This window comes from Nannobrachium achirus, assembly GCF_963921795.1.
Source record: "Nannobrachium achirus genome assembly, chromosome: 22".
NCBI classification, from domain to species: Eukaryota; Metazoa; Chordata; class Actinopteri; order Myctophiformes; family Myctophidae; genus Nannobrachium; species Nannobrachium achirus.
In genome coordinates, this window is record NC_137829.1 from 580,352 (window position 1) to 601,477 (window position 21,126).

General features: G+C 43.8%; 1 protein-coding gene across 1 annotated transcript in view; it reads left to right on the plus strand.

Annotated features, from left to right (window-relative positions):
- Positions 1 to 21,126, plus strand: part of LOC308308142 (R3H domain-containing protein 1-like) — a gene marked incomplete at its 3' end in the record, with an annotated part of 127,372 nt that overhangs the window by 51,012 nt on the left and 55,234 nt on the right. The window contains exons 2-6 of the mRNA XM_080753507.1: positions 1,824 to 2,109; positions 5,643 to 6,138; positions 18,979 to 19,123; positions 19,632 to 19,710; positions 20,825 to 20,884. Of these exons, the coding sequence (XP_080609633.1) occupies positions 5,683 to 6,138; positions 18,979 to 19,123; positions 19,632 to 19,710; positions 20,825 to 20,884 (740 nt within the window). The 5' untranslated portion in view covers positions 1,824 to 2,109; positions 5,643 to 5,682. The remainder of the gene's footprint in view (positions 1 to 1,823; positions 2,110 to 5,642; positions 6,139 to 18,978; positions 19,124 to 19,631; positions 19,711 to 20,824; positions 20,885 to 21,126) is intronic.

Here is a 21,126-nt window from a genome sequence, read left to right on the forward strand (position 1 = left end):
CCACGATAATGGATTTTGATGATCGCGATAATATCGTAAATCGATTTCTTTTGTCACAATAATCGTGATATTAATGTTTCATATCGTCCCATCTCTAGTGGACGCAGGCTGCACTGAAATATAGAGCTTATCGCTTATGGCATCAAGCCAGATAAAAAGTTTGGCAGGGGTTTAAGGGCAGATAGACTTCACCACTTTGATTGGCCCATGAAACCAGCAGAGCACAGAGTGCCCAGCTATGTTGTTAAACCGGATCACGGTGCTTGCTAGCCTTGCACGTCTACTTGACCTTCCCCGGCAACACCTCTCCGACATGGGAACTTCCTCTCTGAACGCTTGATCGCCCCTGGGCAAGCGGCTCTCTCTCTCTCTCTCCGAGACAGCGGAGTTTTCCAGCGGCTGCCAGCTCTCTTAACTTCACAGAGCACATGGGCTTAGAGGGGCGAGGGGAGCGGGGATATGGAAACATTAGCCTTCAGAGACAGCCTCTTGTACTGGTGGCTGGCTGGGAACCATGGGAGATTGGGGGGGGGGGGGAGAGAAAATTAGGGATGGGACGATACGCGATATTATCGTTTATCGTGATAAGAAACACTCACGATAATCGTATCGTGGAGATTGAATTTATCGTGATATCGTCCTCCATCATGCACTGGGATCAATTCACCTTTTATTTGCCGAGCTGCATATCCGGTACCACTTAAACCCTCTACTAGTAAGACACCTCAGGGTGACATGCGACCTCAGGGTGACATGCGACCTCGCCCTAGAATGACTCATATATGGGCATAAACGGAGCTGCTCAGTGGCAGTATAGTGACTCGGCATGTTTTTAAATGTTTGTATTTCTCCAAAAATTTGGTTTTAGTAAATTCAACTTAACTCTTTGAGTGCCACCCCGTTCACCACTAGAGGGCGCCCAGTGGCCATAGAAAATCCCATAGAGATATGCTGGTATATGCAGAAGCCCTGCAGCCATGACTTGCCTGAACACTTTCCTTTGTGCATGTACAGGAAGAGGATGAAGTTAGCTTGAAGTTAGCTATTGGCTACCAAGCATTTTAGAAGATCTATTTTCTGCAATTTAGCCACGATTAAACCTTGCACACCTCATGCATGGGAAAAAACATAGAAGAATGAGCTCTAAAAAATCCAATGCAATCCTGGATTGCATTGGAGTGGATTTGTGCAGTTTGTTCACAGCTTTCAAACAAAAAAATCCGATTGGAAATCCGTTCAGGCATTCTTGAGATAATGGCCATTATGTTTTACATGTTATGTAAACAAAAATGGCTGCCCTGTATGTTAGATGGGGTTGTATGGGGTGGAACATGCAAAATCGCGATTGAAATCATGTTCACCAGATTTGATGGGGTCCAAAAAAAAAAAAAAAAAATTCAAAAAAAAATGTTTCAATTTTTTTTTTTTTTTTTTTAAAGCCGAACTAGTTCGGGATCGGCACTCTGCGATACGCTAATAAAGCCGAACTAGTTCGGGATTGGCACTCAATGAGTTAAAAAAGGCGGAACCAAGGCGGGACAAAGCAGATGGAGCCAGAAGCCTAACAAAGGGTGAATTAGACAATGTATCTCTCCTATGGTACCAACATCAATACAGCATGGAATTGTGGACAAAATCGTATCCAACGATAAGAAAATATTTGAAGTTTTGGTTCTGAGAGGCTAAATCTCACCAAATGTTGTTCCCGTGGCGCAAATGACGAATAAATAAAAGGACCTTGATACGAAAAAGGTTGAAAACCACTGACCTAAACCCCCCCCCCCCGCCCCCTCTCTCTCTCTCCCTTTTCTTACGCTTTGCAGGTCACTAAGGGGCATGAGAGGCTTGCCAGAGGCCGACGCCGTTGTGAGCTGGAGCCAGCGCTGGTGACGGGGACATGGGCCTCTTCCTCAGGGCTTCCAGCAGAACGCGCAACACCACGACGAGCCAGCAGGGTGACCGCCGCACGCACCGACACCTCCACCGCCACGGCAGCACGACTCACAGGGACCCCGCGGGCCTCAGCAGCCACCTCTCCTCTGGCGCCACCTCTCTTCTGGCGCCGCCGCGCCACCACCGCAGGCCCAGCACTCAGCAGCAGCACCGTTGGTAAGCTCGCGCAACGTGCATCTAGGGGTGGGCGGTATGGTGATGAATATCATTGAGACGACACAATGTCTCAGTAGGAGCGAGATCATTTAGCGACCTACAACTGGGTTGCAACCTGGTCGGTAGTTTTCACCGACCAGGTTGCTAAATCTACCGACCGGGTCGCTAAATCTACCGACAATCTACCGACCGGGTCGCTAAATCTACCGACTGGGTTGCTAAATCTACCGACCGGGTCGCTAAATCTACCAACCGGGCTGCAAAATCACCGACCGGGCCAGGTCGGTGATTTAGCGGCCCGTTCGGTAGATTTAGCGACCCAAAATCTACCAACCGGGCTGCAAAATCACCGACCTGGCCAGGTCGGTGATTTAGCGGCCCGTTCGGTAGATTTAGCGACCCAGTCGGTGATTTACCGGCCCGGTCAGTAGATTTAGCGACCCGGTCGGTAGATTTAGCGACCTAGTCGGTGATTTACCGACCCAGTCGGTGATTTTGCGGCCCGGTCGGTGATTTAGCAACCCAGTCGGTAGATTTAGCGTTAACGACCCGGTTGCTGAAAACAACCGACCAGGTTGCAACCCAGTTGTAGGTCGCTAAATGATCTCGCCCTCTCTCCAATGTCTCCACGATATGCCTTTTCAGAGATATCGTATATATATCATGATACAATGAGGGAGCCTTATAAAAAGTCCTGTTGAATTGTTAATACAGAAATTCATTGCAGAATTCATTGCCCACCCCTTCCTGCATCCGTGGGGAGCGTGTCAATATTTCGACATAAACCTTTGTTCTACGTCCCAGTATTTTTCGACGCGGGTGAATGTTAACCTGGTGAAATGCTAACCTGCCGACGCTGGTGAATGTTAACCTCTATGCCTAAACCTAACCCAAACCCTGACCTCAGTAACCCTGACGCTGGTGATTAGCTAAGCTGCCGACACCCGTAGTCGAAATATTGGGACATAGAAATAGCGGGATTTCCCCGCATCCGTGTACGCGAGGATGGAGGATTCATTAGACGAACATAATCTGAAAATATTCCTTTTCCGACCGCGAGGGTGCAATGTGAAAGATGCAGCCGTCTGAGTGCATTCTGCTCCCAGACTCACTCCCCAAGTCCCCATAGACACTAACGTGTGTGTTTTCCTTTATTTTCTTATTATTTATTTTCTTTAAAAAGAGAGGCATTTGTGTGGCCGATGACGTCATCGGGCGATGTGCCCCCAGTCAAAACATATGGGTGACCATACGGCTAGTAAACAGCGCCATCCAGTGTTGGATTTGAGTTAACATGACTTCAGTTGCATTAGGCAGCAATTGTGTTAAAATCTTTTGAAAATAGCAGATCTACAAGCTTTGCATCGTGGCGCATTGTGGGGCTTTTAGATTGGATGTTTTCAAATGTGCCGAAATGTAAAGGGCTGAAATGGTCACTCTATATTTTGTAAGTAAGTAACCAGTAACTAAAGTTCTCAAATTTATCGCAGTGGAGTAAAAGTTCAATATTTGCATCTGAGAATTATTGGAGTAGAAGTACAAAGTATTGGTAATTGAAATTTCTCAAACGTGTACTTGGGCACATTACTTGAGTAAATGCAGGTAAAAGTTACTTTACATCACTACACACTAGGGATGGGATGATACGTGATATTATTGTTTATCGTGATAAAAAACACATATCGTGGAGATTTAATTTATCGTGATATCGTGTTCCGTCATTCATTGGGATCAATTCACCTTTTATTTGCGAAGCTGCATATCCAGTACCATTTAAACCCTCTATAATTGGTAAAAGGAACTTATATTATGCATACTTGACAGTCTTTTTTCCACTCTCTATCAAATGTCTTTGCCAAGAAGTAGCCGATCTACAAGCTCACAACGTGTCGCAATGCGACGCGTTGTGAGCTTGTAGATCTGCTATTTTTTGGCAAATGTTCTGCCCCAGGTCAATGGATCTTGATTATTGCGATAATATCGTAAATCGCGATTTCTTTAGTCACAATAATCGTGATATGACATTTTCATATCGTCCCATCCCTACTACACACACACACGCGTTGTGCCAGTGACTATCATCTTTGAACAGAGCATTAGCCAGTCCAGTGATGACCAGTCTCGAATAGACGGAAGCCGGACAAGGCATCAGACGCAAACCGAGCGAAAGACCGGTGGCGAGGCAAGATGACTGGGATGCCAGCGCGCTGCTGACAGGTTGCCAGATATGAGAGATGACAAAGGGGAGAGAGACAGCTTCTCTAGCCAGTTCCTCCCTCCACACTAGGGATGGGAAGCTAAGCCATATTATCGTTTATCGTGATAAAAAAACACTCACGATAATTTTATTGTTGAGATATAAATATATCGTGACATCGTCCTCCGTCATGCACTGGGATCAGTTCACCTTTTATTTGCCGTGCTGCATATCCGGTACCACTTAAACCCTCTATAATTTGTAAAAGGTAATTATAATATACATACTTGATGCAGTCTTTTTTTCACTCTCTATCAAATGTCTTTGCCAAAAAATAGCTTGTAGATCTGCTATTTTTTGGCAAATGTTCTGCCCCAGGTCAATGGATCTTGATTATTGCGATAATCGTAAATCGTAAATCGCGATTTCTTCTCTCACAATAATCGTGATATGAAATTTTCTTATCGTCCCATCCCTACTCCACACCCACCCTCCACGATAAGGAGGAGACGGGTCCCCAGGGACCGGCTGGCTGGCTGGCTGGCTGGCTGGCTGGCTGGCTGGCTGGCCGCTCGGCCGGCCGTCCACAGCCGAGGACCGCATATGGGAGTGTCAGTGTCTTGGGGGTGAAGGCACAGCCGGGCCTGGCAGCGCCGTGGCAGATCGACGTGCCATCTGGGCCCGCTGACGTGGCACCAGATGCTGTCGCCGGTGCTTCGGCGTGATCAGGGGGGGAGTGCTGTGGTGCCACTCACGAAGTGCGTCTCACTCTTTAACGTGTTAATGGAAGGGTTTTAAGATGCCCACACTTTATCATTAGCACAGCGCCACTTTCCATCTCACTCACTGAATACGAACTAAATAAAAACTAAACTACGATGAAAATATATAGGCCTATATCGACAATTTTGTCAACAAATAAAGACTAATGTAAAACGTCAGGGAGGGACTAGTGGAGAAGAGATCCAGTAGAACTCAAAGAAAGGTCATTGTACGGTATGTTTGGTTGCATTGGCTGTTGCGCTCTGATAAAAGCAGATCTACAATACAACTTAACGATGCATCAAAGCATTTTCTATTTCCATCTTGCAACCAAGTGTAAAATCGCGTATTAGATGTCATCAATGTCCGCCAGAACGCAACTTTTGGCCGCGAAGCACCACATCCAGTTGGTGTTACCGCGTGGCACTTCACACGCGTCAATACTTCGACGCGACGCTGCGCAGCCGCCCGCGTCCGTTGTGTGTTCCCCTTATGACGAAAACTAAGTCTAACTTTGATGTCAAAATGAACGCTGTCTCTCTCTCTCTCTCTCTCTCTCTCTCTCTCTCTCCAGGTCTCCAGCTCCTGGCAGACACTCCCAGTAGCCTTCTCTAATGAGGATGTCTGATCCTGTCACTGTAAAAGAGACCAGCGACACTATGAGAGGCCTGGAGACGGAGGAGAACCACCACCCCACTATGAGAGGCCTGGAGACGGAGGAGAACCACCACCCCACTATGAGAGGCCTGGAGACGGAGGAGAACCACCACCCCACTATGAGAGGCCTGGAGACGGAGGAGAACCACCACCCCACTATGAGAGGCCTGGAGACGGAGGAGAACCACCACCCCACTATGAGAGGCCTGGAGACGGAGGAGAACCACCACCGCGCCGCCAAGAGCACCAACCGCAGGGGGGAGGAGCCACAAGAAGAAGCCCCGCCTCAGGCCGACGCCCAGTCGCCGCCCCCTCCCCCTCCCCCGGCAGCTCACAGCCAGCCGCTGGCTCAGCCGCCGTCGCAGCCCGAAGGAGACGACGCCGGCTGCTGCCAAGACAAGGACGAAAGTCAGGTAATAAAATAGAATCAGTTTTTCACGCGTCGGGCCGTATGGTGCGTTCTCCCCTTTCCCCATGGTCCCCCGCCTGTCAGCCCATTTTTTCCCCCTCGACATTTGCCTCAACCCCCCCCCCCCCCCCCCCCCCGCCCGTTCCTTTCCCACCTCTATAACTCAACCTCAATCAACTCTCTCTCAGCCACTCCAATTTCCTTATTGGAGTGCAGTGTCAGTTGAAGTGTGGGGGGGCTTGGTTTGGTGTCATGGGAATGAACTAAAGGTATATGTGCTAGGAGAGGTTGGGGGTGGGGGGGCGGGGGGGGGGGCTTGTGAAGGGGGCAAGGTGGGGGCATTATTGGGCTTTGTAATGGCAAGCGGAGTCGAGCAGGAGAAATAATTGCTTTCCGATACAACGCAGTGCGGAGGGGCCCTTGGGGAACCTCCGTGTGAAGCACAACCAATCAATTGTCAGATAATTGAGTTATGAGAACCTGAGAAGAAGAAGAAGAAAAAAAAGCCTCCACCCGGTTATTATATGGTTGAAGGTTGTGGGGGGGTGTAGAGGAAAGGAGGGGTGCGCGCCGCAAGCGTCCCAACGCTCATTCCCCCCCCCCCCCCAGTCGTCCTCTCCTCTCAGCTGACAGGTAGGGATGGGACGATATGAAAATTTCATATCACGATTATTGTGACAAAAGAAATCGCGATTTACGATATTATCGCGATAATAAAAATCCATTTACCTGGGGCGGAACATGTGCCAAAAAATAGCCGATGTGAGCTTGTAGATCGGCTATTTTTTGGCAAAGACATTTGATAGAGAGTGAAAAAAGACTGTATCAAGTATTATAAGTACCTTTTACCAATTATAGAGGGTTTAAGTGGTACCGGATATGCAGCTCGACAAATAGAAGGTGAACTGATCCCAGTGCATGACGGAGGACGATGTCACGATAATTTAAATCTCCACGATACGATAATCGTGAGTTTTTTATCACGATAAACGATAATATCGCTTATCGTCCCATCCCTACTGACAGGGTAGCGAGCGATCAGCCCGTCATCTCTCCCCACCACCGACGCGGCATGACATGTCGCTTGGCTCGGTGTCGTTGTCGTATGAGAGAGCACCGAGCCCTTTTTATGTTCCAAGAGACGGCCCTCCTGACGAGTCGGTCCAATAGCGTGGCAGTCGGAGCGTGAGAGGAGAGGAGAGGGGAGGAGAGGAGAGGAGAGGAGAGGAGAGGAGAGGAGAGGAGAGCACAGGCCTTCTCCAGCCTGCCAGCAGTCCTCCACTCCGCAAGGAGGAGGAAGGCACATACTCTCTGTCTGAAATCCCAGCTTATCCACAAACTTCTCCCATGTCACTCCTGGGGGGGTGGGGGGGGGGCTGGTGGTTCATGGGAGGCGGAACACATGTCTTTGCAGCCATCTGTCTCCTACATTTTGCAGTTTTGACACGGCTTGCTGCACACAAGGTGGAGAGAAAGGGGCATTGTGACTACGGATGGGACGATATGAAAATGTCATATCACGATTATTGGTCGGTTATTTTTTGGCAAAGACATTTGATAGAGTGAAAAAAAGACTGTATCAAGAAAGTATAAGTACCTTTTACCAATTATAGAAGTTTTAAGTGGTACCGGATATGCAGCTCAGCAAATAAAAGGTGAATGTGCATGACGGAGGACGATATCACGATAAATCAAATCTCCACGATGCGATGATCGTGAGTGTTTTTTTTTTATCACGATAAGCGATAATATCATGTATCGTACCATCCCTAAATCCATCACAATGTAAAGGCTCGCACCCGACCAAGATGACCTATGACCGATTACCAATGTTTTTGACAGAGGTTTTTCAAAAGCCATAGTTTCACTGGTCGCCTTTATTTTTTTAGTGGACCTGTTTTTGTATTTTAGTTTGTCATGTAGACCTGAATGGTCTACATGACATCCTCGGGCCTAGAGTTGTTCCGATACCGACACTAGCAAAGAGCAAAGAACCGGTTCGGGTTCTTCCTCCCGCCTATGGGATGAACCAGAGGTGTGCTTTTCCACCGAGAACCGGAGTTGGTCCCGAACCGTAAAAGTTGGTTCAGAACTGGAACCACAAAATCCTTGGTTTTTGTGGTTCCAGAGCCAAATCCTTGGCTCTGGTTCAATCTGGTAGAAACGCAAGCCGGTTCGCAAGAACGAAACAAGGTTCCCAAGAAAGTTGAACTGATACTATCTGAGATGCTGGTATCAGTTTCAGAGAGCATGCCAGTATACTGATCCCATACGATGTCATTTATCACATGATGATATCATGTCATTTACAGCTACATAACTGTTATACACTCTTACTGTACCATTTACATCAGTATTTTACTAAATTGTAGCTGCACATTAACTATTACCGGTATTAACAGAATTTTAATTTATTCCTAAATCAGTGGTTCTCAAACTTTTTTAATTTCATAATTCTGAGTGTGCAAATGGAACCAAGTGTACAAATATGTACCAAGTCTACAAAGTGTACACTCTGGGAGTCCCTGGACCCCCACTATATTGTCTTAAATTACACACTTGGTATCGAAATCGATTATTGGGAAGGAAAAAGTGGTTATCGGTACATCTCTCTACCCTTTGCACACAATGCTGACATCATGTCTCATCTCTTGTCTCATTGGCTACCGTACAGCGGCACGTGCCCGGGCAGTCAGGAAAACGGGCCAAGGTACAGTGGCAAGAGGCATGACTGTAACGTGGTGGTTGTTGTTGTTTTGTTTTTTTTGCTTGGTGGACCCAATCAAATTTATCCAAATGTTTTTTGTATTACATTTATATTATATTATCTTTTCTGTTTTGTTTAGCTTTTCCGTGAGGGGGGGGTGACTTGCATAGAATCAGTTCATTTGTATTTCTGGGGGGGGGGGGGGGGGGAGGTTCTGCTTGTCTGCACGTTGTTCAGATCCATCACTAGATCACGATGTTGTAGTGATTTTAACCCATCGTTAACGTGTATTTATTTTTTCAACATTTGCCTCATTGACGACTGAGTGAGCATGACGTAGTCTTGAACTCTTGAAGAGACATAAAACGATTAACACCAAGTACATTCATTGCTTGTGTGTACATTTTTCTTTTCTTTTTGGCCTGCATTGCACGGGAACGTTTATTTTATTTTTATTTTTTTCTCGCTTGATACGTCCCTCATAGCACCTTGGTTTGGTTTGTGGTGTTGTAACAATCTCTCTGTCCCATCCTGACTTCTTTCTTCTTCTGTAACCATTCACCACTCTCCTCCTCCTCCTCCCAGTCTAACTCAAAGTTTAAGTTAGTTCGGAGCCTGGCTGTTTGCGAAGAGTCCTCTCCTCCTCCTCCCCCTCTTACCACTGATCTACCACCAGAACTTCAGGTAATCCCCCTCCCCCTCTTACCACTGATCTACCACCAGAACTTCAGGTAATCCCCCTGTCCCCCTCCCCCTCTTACCACTGATCTACCACCAGAACTTCAGGTAATCCCCCTCCCCCACCCTGTCCTCCCAGCAGTCCGCACCATAGATCTGGGATCGGACGATATGTACATTTCATGTCACGAGAAATTGCGATTTTTACGATATTATCGCGATAAGCAAAACATCCCCAAAATCCATTATCCTGGGGCGGAGCGTTTGCCAAAACAATAGCAGATCTCACAGCGCAAGGCCTTGTGAGCTTGAAGATCCAGGCTTGTGTCCAGGTATGTTTTTACCAAGTATAGAGGGTTTAAATGGTACAGGATATGCAGGCAAATAGAAGGTGAATTGATCCCAGTGCATGACGGCGAATAATTTCACGAGTGTTTTATATCACGATGAATGAGAATGATTATCGTCCCATCCCTACCATAGATATAAAAACCGAGATGCCTCATTCCCCGCTGCTGCAGTTCATTGGAGCCGTCTTTTCCGTGACTTGTCAGAATCTAGGGTGCATTCGGATAAACAAACTACCAGAGGGCAAAAATATCATCCCGATTATTGCGACAAAAGAAATCACGATTATCACGATAATCAAAATCCATTATACTGGATAAGTGGTACAGGATATGCAGCTCGGCAAATAAAAGGTGAATTGATCCTGCAGTGCATGACGGAGGACGATATCACGATAAATTATCTCCACGATACGATTATCGTGAGTGTTTTTTTATCACGATAAATGATAATATGGCGTATCGTCTCATCCCTAGTCGGCACCACCACCGCCAACCCTTCAGCAACACAAACCTAACCCACATCCACTGGTGTCTCAACAACTGTCATTTCAACACATACAGTCATAACGCCCTCATAATGTCCAAACAGACAAAAGAAAGGTACATACAGGGTTCCCACGGTCATAACGACCTCATAATGTCCAAACAGACAAAAGAAAGGTACATACAGGGTTCCCACGGTCATAACGCCCTCATAATGTCCACACATACAGTCATAACGCCCTCATAATGTCCACACATACAGTCATAACGCCCTCATAATGTCCACACATACAGTCATAACGCCCTCATAATGTCCACACATACAGTCATAACGCCCTCATAATGTCCACACATACAGTCATAACGCCCTCATAATGTCCACACATACAGTCATAACGCCCTCATAATGTCCACACATACAGTCATAACGCCCTCATAATGTCAACACATACAGTCATAACACCCTCATAATGTCAACACATACAGTCATAACGCCCTCATAATGTCCACACATACAGTCATAACGCCCTCATAATGTCCACACATACAGTCATAACGCCCTCATAATGTCAACACATACAGTCATAACGCCCTCATAATGTCAACACATACAGTCATAACGCCCTCATAATGTCCACACATACAGTCATAACGCCCTCATAATGTCAACACATACAGTCATAACACCCTCATAATGTCAACACATACAGTCATAACGCCCTCATAATGTCAACACATACAGTCATAACGCCCTCATAATGTCCACACATACAGTCATAACGCCCTCATAATGTCAACACATACAGTCATAACACCCTCATAATGTCAACACATACAGTCATAACGCCCTCATAATGTCAACACATACAGTCATAACGCCCTCATAATGTCAACACATACAGTCATAACGCCCTCATAATGTCCACACATACAGTCATAACGCCCTCATAATGTCAACACATACAGTCATAACACCCTCATAATGTCAACACATACAGTCATAACGCCCTCATAATGTCAACACATACAGTCATAACGCCCTCATAATGTCCACACATACAGTCATAACGCCCTCATAATGTCAACACATACAGTCATAACGCCCTCATAATGTCAACACATACAGTCATAACGCCCTCATAATGTCAACACATACAGTCATAACGCCCTCATAATGTCAACACATACAGTCATAACGCCCTCATAATGTCAACACATACAGTCATAACGCCCTCATAATGTCAACACATACAGTCATAACGCCCTCATAATGTCAACACATACAGTCATAACGCCCTCATAATGTCCACACATACAGTCATAACGCCCTCATAATGTCCACACATACAGTCATAACGCCCTCATAATGTCCACACATACAGTCATAACACCCTCATAATGTCCAAACAGACAAAAGAAAGGTACATACAGGGTTCCCACGGTTATGAAATTCCTGGAAATAATTTGAAATTAGGAAAATATTTTTCCAGTACTGGAAAAGTTTTGGAATTGATCAAGGGTCCTGAAAAAAATAGCTATGCATCGTCTTTGGTTATTGATTTTGTTAATACCTCTGAAATGACAAATTAAACATTGGCCAAATTGTCAAATATTAGAGGCAGAAATTGTGAAAATAGCAGATCTACATTGCGAGGCGTTGTGAGCATGTAGATCGGCTATTTTCACAATAAAACCGTGTTATACAAAATAACTCAACTCTCTTTAAATATGAAAAGGTTGAGAACCACTGGCATACACTACCTGTCTTTGGGCATTGCGCATAGGAGTAAGCGACTCGTTATTGAGCTGAATTATTGTTATATTGTCCTGGAAATCAGGTTAAATATTCTGGAAAGGTTTTGGAAAAGTTTTGGAAATTAATTGGTAAAGATGTGTGGGAACCCTGTACATTATTACATACGTTGCGTTATGACGTTATTCCCCCTCTCTTTCACCAGCTGTATTCCATATTTCATCCTTACGCAAGTTGCGTTTCCTTTGCTTTTTTTTTGTTTTTTTCAACAGAACATTTCACCATTTGATCTGCTATTTTCAAAGTGCAACACCAGAGCGCAAACCAAACCTAAAAAGGCTTGTCTTTTAGTTATACTGGATCTCTTCTCCACTAGTCCCTCCCTAACATTTTAGTCTAGTCTATATTTGGCGACGAAATTGTCAGTAATATTTAGTCTTAAATATTAAATGTTCTCAGTCCTTTTGACTGATTTCAGTCTTGACGATTCCATAGACCTTATTCACACCGTGGCCATCTTGGATCACATCCATTACAAACCATTGTGAACAATGGAGCGATGGTCCCAAAATATGAGTTCTATTTACCAAATTGACAAATGGGCAGATGACAACATCAACATCCCCAAAATGATTAAATAGAAGGTCTACAGTAGATTGATTACATCCATGGTAACGATATTTAAGGTAATTTAGGTTGCAACCTTACTGTGTACAAAGACTTGCTATCTGTGCAGTGCTTGCGCCACCATCATATTAACTATTTGTTGTTAGATTGTTCCTGATTAATATGCAAAAATCACGATACAGTAATATTAACTATATGATGGCAGAGAAAGCACTAGTCTGCACAGATACTGTAGCAAGTCTTTGTACAGAGTAACAGTGTAACCTAACTACCATGAATATTGTGGATGTACTCTTCTATTTAATCCTTTTGGGGATGTTGATGTTGTCATCTGCCCATTTGTCGATTCGGTCAAAAGAAAATGGTTAAATAGGACTCATATTTTGGGACCATCGCTCCATGGTTTGTAATGCAGGCTGCTATCCCAGGAAGTCATGTGATCCAAGATGGCCGCGGTGTGAATAAGGTCTATAGGGGCTGTTTCTGAGATCAGTGCAGACCTGCAAAAATAAAATAAAATAAGGGGGAGGTGTAGCGATGGCCGCGGGGTGAATGACAAAGTCGTCAAAAAAATGCTAGTCAAGTGATCTCCAAACTAAAAAGCAGTTATAATTTCAAGATATGAGTATCTGAATCGGTAGAATACAACAGAACTTCAGAAGATACAATACTTCCCTCTTCCAATGTAAATTAGGGCATTAACGAAAAAGTCGACAAGTCGACTCAGTTGACTTCATTACACAAGTCGACTGCCACCAGAGAAAGTCGAAGTTGAAAAAGAAAAAAAAAAAAACTTTCTAGATGCGAGGCGTTGTGAGCATGTAGATCTGCTATTTTCACAATGTCTGACTCTATATATATACGTATATACATGTACACTTAAACTTTATGTTGGTTTGTTTACAGTTGAGTGAGAAAACAATGTTTCACATTAAGTTAATCATCTGGGGAACCCCCAAAATAATTGGGGGGTCGTGTGTGATGTCTGATGTGATGACGTCATCAAACGATAAAGCCGACTTCAATTCAACTTTTTACTGAGTCGAGTCGACTTGCAAAAATCACAAGTCGTTAATGCTCTAATCTAATGTAAACATTATGCGTGATTTATACGCATGTACATCATGTCACACGACTAAGTATAGTCCCTGGAGAGAGGGAGGAAAAACAGATCCCTACTAAGTATAGTCCCTGGAGAGAGGGAGGAAAAACAGATCCCTACTAAGTATAGTCCCTGGAGAGAGGGAGGAAAAACAGATCCCTACTAAGTATAGTCCCTGGAGAGAGGGAGGAAAAACAGATCCCTACTAAGTATAGTCCCTGGACAGAGGGAGGAAAAACAGATCCCTACTAAGTATAGTCCCAGGAGAGAGGGAGGAAAAACAGATCCCTACTAAGTATAGTCCCTGGAGAGAGGGAAGAAAAACAGATCCCTACTAAGTATAGTCCCAGGAGAGAGGGAGGAAAAACAGATCCCTACTAAGTATAGTCCCAGGAGAGAGGGAGGAAAAACAGATCCCTACTAAGTATAGTCCCAGGAGAGAGGGAGGAAAAACAGATCCCTACTAAGTATAGTCCCTGGAGAGAGGGAGGAAAAACAGATCCCTACTAAGTATAGTCCCTGGACAGAGGGAGGAAAAACAGATCCCTACTAAGTATAGTCCCTGGAGAGAGGGAGGAAAAACAGATCCCTACTAAGTATAGTCCCAGGAGAGAGGGAGGAAAAACAGATCCCTACTAAGTATAGTCCCAGGAGAGAGGGAGGAAAAACAGATCCCTACTAAGTATAGTCCCTGGAGAGAGGGAAGAAAAACAGATCCCTACTAAGTATAGTCCCAGGAGAGAGGGAGGAAAAACAGATCCCTACTAAGTATAGTCCCAGGAGAGAGGGAGGAAAAACAGATCCCTACTAAGTATAGTCCCTGGAGAGAGGGAGGAAAAACAGATCCCTACTAAGTATAGTCCCTGGAGAGAGGGAGGAAAAACAGATCCCTACTAAGTATAGTCCCTGGACAGAGGGAGGAAAAACAGATCCCTACTAAGTATAGTCCCTGGAGAGAGGGAGGAAAAACAGATCCCTACTAAGTATAGTCCCTGGACAGAGGGAGGAAAAACAGATCCCTACTCCCAGCCCCACACGTCATGTTGTCTTGTTCTGTTCTATTCTTTCTACTCTTGTGTTGACTCTGAAAAGCATTATGAGGCTTTTTTTCCCCCCTCAAAGCATTTTTCTTTTCTTTTTTTAAACTGAAGACTTATTCAATGGCAGTGCCTACCCCACCCTTCACACCCTCATAGGGTCTTCTTTGTGTGCATCGGTTTGGACAGAAAGCTTTAACGCCCGGGCACTCTCCATGCATATGGGGGCTTTCCCAGGCCTCCCCGCTAAGCCACAACAGAATGTGTTAAATAGATGTCTCATAAACGATGGGGGGGGGGGGGGGGGTGGGTGGGTGGCGGGTTGCGTTTGTTGGCTGATTTCAGGTGCATTGGACACAATGGGCCTCATTCATCAAGCACTTAAGACCAAAAATACGATCATATTTTGTTCTTACCGGCATTTAGGATGATTCTCAAGTTGGGGGTCAAATTCATCATTGTATTTTGGTCTTGGATTTGTGCTGGAAATACGATGGAAAATACACCACCTCCGACCATGGTGTAAATCTTTGCTTATATTTAGGATGCTTTTTTCGGTCGGGAAATAAGCCATCAGCCCACGGTGTATATTTAGAATGCTTTTTTCTTCATGCTAAATCAATTTTAAATTGTGCCAAACATCAAATAAAATATTTATTAGTCCATTCTGCCCAACATGTGCCAACACATGTATTTAAAAAATAAAATAATATGTCAATTGTCAAACAATTACATATTCAGTCGTGGATTAGCTGTCACTGAGTTTGTAACCAAATGGGCCCGCCAAAGGGGGACCACTCACGCACTGCATGATGACTGCCCGCACTCGTCCATTTGGTTTCATTTTAAAGAGTTAAGGATCTATAAAGGCCCAAGGGTCTGTTTGGCAAGAGACCACCAGAAAACCCCAGCACATCACTGTGGTCCCTGGACCACTGGTTGAGACCCACTGCACTACCTAGGCCTACTGTATTTGCCACTAGCCTATATTCTTACCTCTGATGAAGCAGCGTTTCACTTCGTGGATATTTCCACATAATTGTTTTGTGTAATATTATTCCGTGATGGATTGAACCTTGTAAACCACTTTATTCTATTACATTCTATACATTAGAGCATTACGTTCAGCATCCATTTTGAAATCTGCGGGATCAGAACAGTTGTATTTCATATCCTATGTTGTCAATGTGTCGCCGATATGTTTTTCTTTCCTTTTTTTCCTCTGTTTTTTGACGAGACAAGTTGAAGTTTTTATATGCAGCAAGTTCAAGTTCCGTCTGCCGGCGAGAAGGTGGGGGGCGTCGCGACCCTCCACTGATTAGGCTTTAATTTATAATAGATTAGGCTACTGTAGGCCTATTGATCACATCAACACATAACGACACAAAAGCAAAATAAGTCTTACCTTCGGTCTGATAAGGATACATGTGGCTTTACAGGACAGTGTTGAAATATTAATCCAAAAAAAGAATTTCCCCTCAGTATATACATATAGGATAAATAATCAATAAAGCTCGCAACCTGCTGGTCTGGTCCATATCGGAAAGCAGTGCGTGTCACAGCTCATACTGTATATTCCTTCAACATTATCTTTTTGGCAATGTTCAGTAGAAAAGGATTATAATATCCATCCCATGTTTATTATTTTGTGATTGAGGACTAATTGTAGCCTTGTAAATGTGCCGATCTATAGAGAAGAAAAAATAGGCAGCTTATTCTTTTTTTTTTTTCTTTCTCCCTCTCTTTTTTTTTCTTTTTTTTTTTTGACAAGACAATTAAGTTCAACAGCATAGCCAAGTTTAAGTTGTGATTCATTTCTAGTAGCCTATGGTGTGAATAGGTTCCCAGATCATAAAGTGCTTAGTCATGCTCTCTACCATATATGGTCCTGCCATAAGTACTATGGAAGCTGCTCTCTCGTTTTTACCCTTGTTTTTGCACTTAAATTTACGTCCAAATTCATCATGACATACACCTGTGGATAAGCACAAAATGGGATATACACACTGCTTGATGAATTTGACTGACGTTTGGACTTACTGAAATTTAAGATGAAATTTAAGGAAAAAAATACACCCTATTTACGACCAGATTGATGAATGAGGCCCAATGCATCTCTTAAAGGACAACTTTAGTTTTTTTTACAACAAGGGTTCATATTTTAGATTGTAATTAAAGAATATATAAAAGATGAGTGTTAAATTGATTTCATTTACTTCTTTCTATTGTTTTAGAGATTCTTATTTCAGTGGCTGGGGGCATGCGTACAAGTGGCTACAGTAAATATGTCATTTTACACAGAATAAGCCCATTCCCAAGGTACAACGCAACCTTCCATGGTTGGATGTGACTTATGGGGGCTAGCAGTGTTACTGTAAATATCAATAAAGAAATTGCTGGCTTATTGTGTCTAAAACATAGCCACTTATACGCATGCCCCCATGCGTACGCACTCCCCACATTTTATCACGCTAAACGCGATAAAACAATAGAATGAAGCAAATGAAAACATTTTAACACTCACTTTTTCTTTTCTAAAATGAACCCTTGTTGTAAAAAAACAAAGTTGTCCTTTAAGTGGCACTAGAGAAGTAAATAAACTGTTGCGTTTTTCCCCCTGAACCAACCTGTACCCCCGAGGCCGTTCCACTGTGGCTGTTATTTTATTCCACCCGTTTCTCAGTTTGTTTGTTTTCCTCAAACCCCCCCGCCGCCCCCGGTAATAATTCACACCACGTTCCTCCACCAGAAAGGCCTCTGGCTCCTAACCGTTATGGTTCCTCCACCAGAAAGGCCTCTGGCTCCTAACCGTTATGGTTCACACCACGTTCCTGCACCAGAAAGGCCTCTGGCTCCTAACCGTTATGGTTCTAGAGTGGTGAAAGGCCTCTGGCTCCTAACCGTTATGGTTGTAGAGGGCTCCTAACCGTTATGGTTCTAGAGGGCTCCTAACCGTTATGGTTCTAGAGGGCTCCTAACCGTTATGGTTGTAGAGTGGTAGAAAGGCCTCTGGCTCCTAACCGTTATGGTTCTAGAGGGCTCCTAACCGTTATGGTTCTAGAGGGCTCCTAACCGTTATGGTTCTAGAGGGCTCCTAACCGTTATGGTTCTAGAGGGCTCCTAACCGTTATGGTTCTAGAGGGGCTCCTAACCGTTATGGTTCTAGAGTGGTGAAAAACACAACAAGCGAGCAGAGACAGGCGCTCTCTGGCACCGCGGCCATCTTAGCGACTCATGGTGATGGATCCTACAGTCGTGTTGTGCGGGGGTACACCTCCATTCAGAAACACCCCCACTTAGAAACATCGCCATTCAGAAATACCCCCACTGAGGTTAAAGGACAACTTTGTTTTTTTACAACAAGGGTTCATATTTTAGATTTGCAATTAGAGAAAAAGAAAAAGTGAGTGTTAAAATGTTTTCATTTGCTTCGTTCTATTGTTTTATCGCATTTACTGTGCTAAAATGTGGGGCATGCTTACGCATGGGGGCATGCGTACAAGTGGCTAAATATGTATTTTTAGACACAGAAAGCCAGCAGTTTTTTTATTGCTATTTACAGTAACACTTCTTGCCCCCATAAGTCACATCTAACCATGAAAGGTTGCGTTGTATCTTGGGAATGGGCTTATTTTGTGTAAAATGACATATTTAGCCACTTGTACGCATGCCCCCAGCCACTGAAATAAGAATCTCTAAAACAATAGAAAGAAGTAAATGAAATAATTTTAACACTCATCTTTTATATTCTTTAATTACAATCTAAAATGTTAACTCTTAAAAAAAATAAAGTGTCCTTTAAGGTTAGGTTTAGGTGACACCTCCATTTAGAATAATGGAAGTCAATCTTCTGAATGGCAATGTTTCTGAATGGAGACGTGTAACCGTTGTGTGCTGCTATGCCGACGTGCAGGGTTTATATTAGTAGCATCTTGGCTTTTCAAAGTTTCACATCTTTTATCGGTTTCACCTGACTTAATCATTTGCGATTTCCAACGGCAAATAGAATTGATTTAAGGTGATAAATTTGCAAAAGCTAATTTGAACCATGGTTGGTTTACAGAATGCAATAACTGTGTTTTGTTCTTGTTGTTTTTTATTATGTAGGATGAAATTCCGATCCAGCTCACCCAATCCTTCGACAAAGAGGAGGAGCCACCGACACTGAACAAGAACGAGGAAGAGGAGAAGGAGAAGAGCAACGACAAGCTGGAGAAGACTGACAGAATTCCCAGGAAGATGTTGTCCCGAGGTGGGCCTTGTTTGAATGCTTTAACCAGTGAAAAATAGCAGATATACAAGCTCACAGCGCGGCACCGAGTGCCGCGCTGTGAGCTTGTAGATCTGCTATTTTTTTAAAAGTCGTGGAAAATGTGTGCAAATCTTTGAATGTATGTATTTTCAAAGCGATGGGTCCCTGGAACTAGATATTTTGAGATGGGGGTCCGTGGCCAAATAAATATCAGTTTGGTGGCCTGGCATTTTTAGATTTGGTACCCATTACCCAATACTAGCCCCCAATGCCCTGCATCATGTCGTGTTGTGAGCTTGTAGATCATCTTTTTTTTCTCTCTCTCAGCAAAGAGATTTAGCATTAGGTAAAAAAAAAAGAGGGGGCCAAGTATAGAGCCCTGGGGAGCCCCGGTCATCAAAGCATATGAGGTTTAATTGGTTAAGACGTGAAAGACTTTAAACAGTCCCTGTTGTGTCTCTCTCTAATTGGTTTTTCCTCGTCCCTTCTGTTTGTTTGTCCTCCCCAGATTCCAGTCAGGAATACACAGACTCCACTGGGATCGATCTCCACGAGTTCTTAGTAAACACCCTGAAAAATAACCCCAGGTGTGTGTTGACACAGTTATTACATAACGATTGCCTGATGGCTATCGTTCCAGATAATCCTTTTTGACGTAATCGTCCATTCATCTGTGTTGTCAGGTAGGGATGCAATAATCGTGTCGTGGAGATTTAATATATCGTGATATCGTCCTCCGTCATGCACTGGGATCAATTCACCTTTTATTTGCCGAGCTGCATATCCGGTACCACATAAACCCTTTATAATTTGTATAAGGTACTTATAATATACATACTTGATATACATATTTTTTTCACTCTCTATAAAATGTCTTTGCCAAAAAATAGCAGATCTACAAGCTCACAACGCGCCGCGACGAGTTGTGAGCTTGTAGATCGGCTATTTTTTGGCAAATGTTCCGCCCCAGGATAATGGATTTTGATTATCGCGATAATATCGTAAATCGCGATTTCTTTTGTCACAATAATCGTGATATGACATTTTCATATCGTCCCATCCCTATTGTCAGGCCGAAACCTCGTATCTCCAAAGTTTCAAATTCTTATGTTTTTTTTTCTTCCTTTTTTTTTTTTTTTTTTTGTAAATCAATGCCTTACTTCATCACACAAGATCGACTATTGTCACTGTTTTAAAATGTTTTTTGAACGATGACAAAAAAGGAACGGTTTTGGACATACAAGGTTTTCACCCGATCAATTGATTGCCATGTCGGCAATCATTGACAATGTTTGTAACGCGTATATAAGTATACAATCATTAAATGCACAGCCTGTTTTGGCAATGTGCATTTTTTGGTTTGTTTGTTTTTCGAAGCCTAAAAGGCAAACAGAAATGTCATTTTGACTTGTGTACATATTCCCATGTTTAATGCCAGAAAAACACAATTAAAACCGAAATCGCAATTATACACGTATATACGACAATTAAGTATCATCAGCTAAGATGTCATGATCAGCCCGACAACGCTAGCTTCCAGACACGTTGTCTTTGCCTCGTGTCGGCCTGCTGTTTGTCTTACACCGACGAATAAAGCACGAGTAAAGAGAAAGACTGCTCTCCAAGAGGTTAACGTTTTCAGCACTTGACATTACCATGACGATATCCTAATTGTATATATTTTTTAACGTTCGTTCACAGGGACAGAATGATGCTGCTGAAACTGGAACAAGACATCCTGGATTTCATCAGTACCAACGAGTGAGTCGGGGCGTTGCTCCCTTTTGGCCCCCACTTCATGCTTTTTGGAGGCTTTTTACGCTTCAAGCCAATAAGCCCTTTTGCTTGTCATTTCTATTAACCCATTTAGACCTCGAATTATTGAACGCTTTAACCAGTGAAAAATAGCTGATATACAAGCTCACAGCGCGGCACCGAGTGCCGCGCTGCAAGCTTGTAGATCTGCTATTTTTTTTAAAGTCGTGAAAACTGCGTGCAAATCT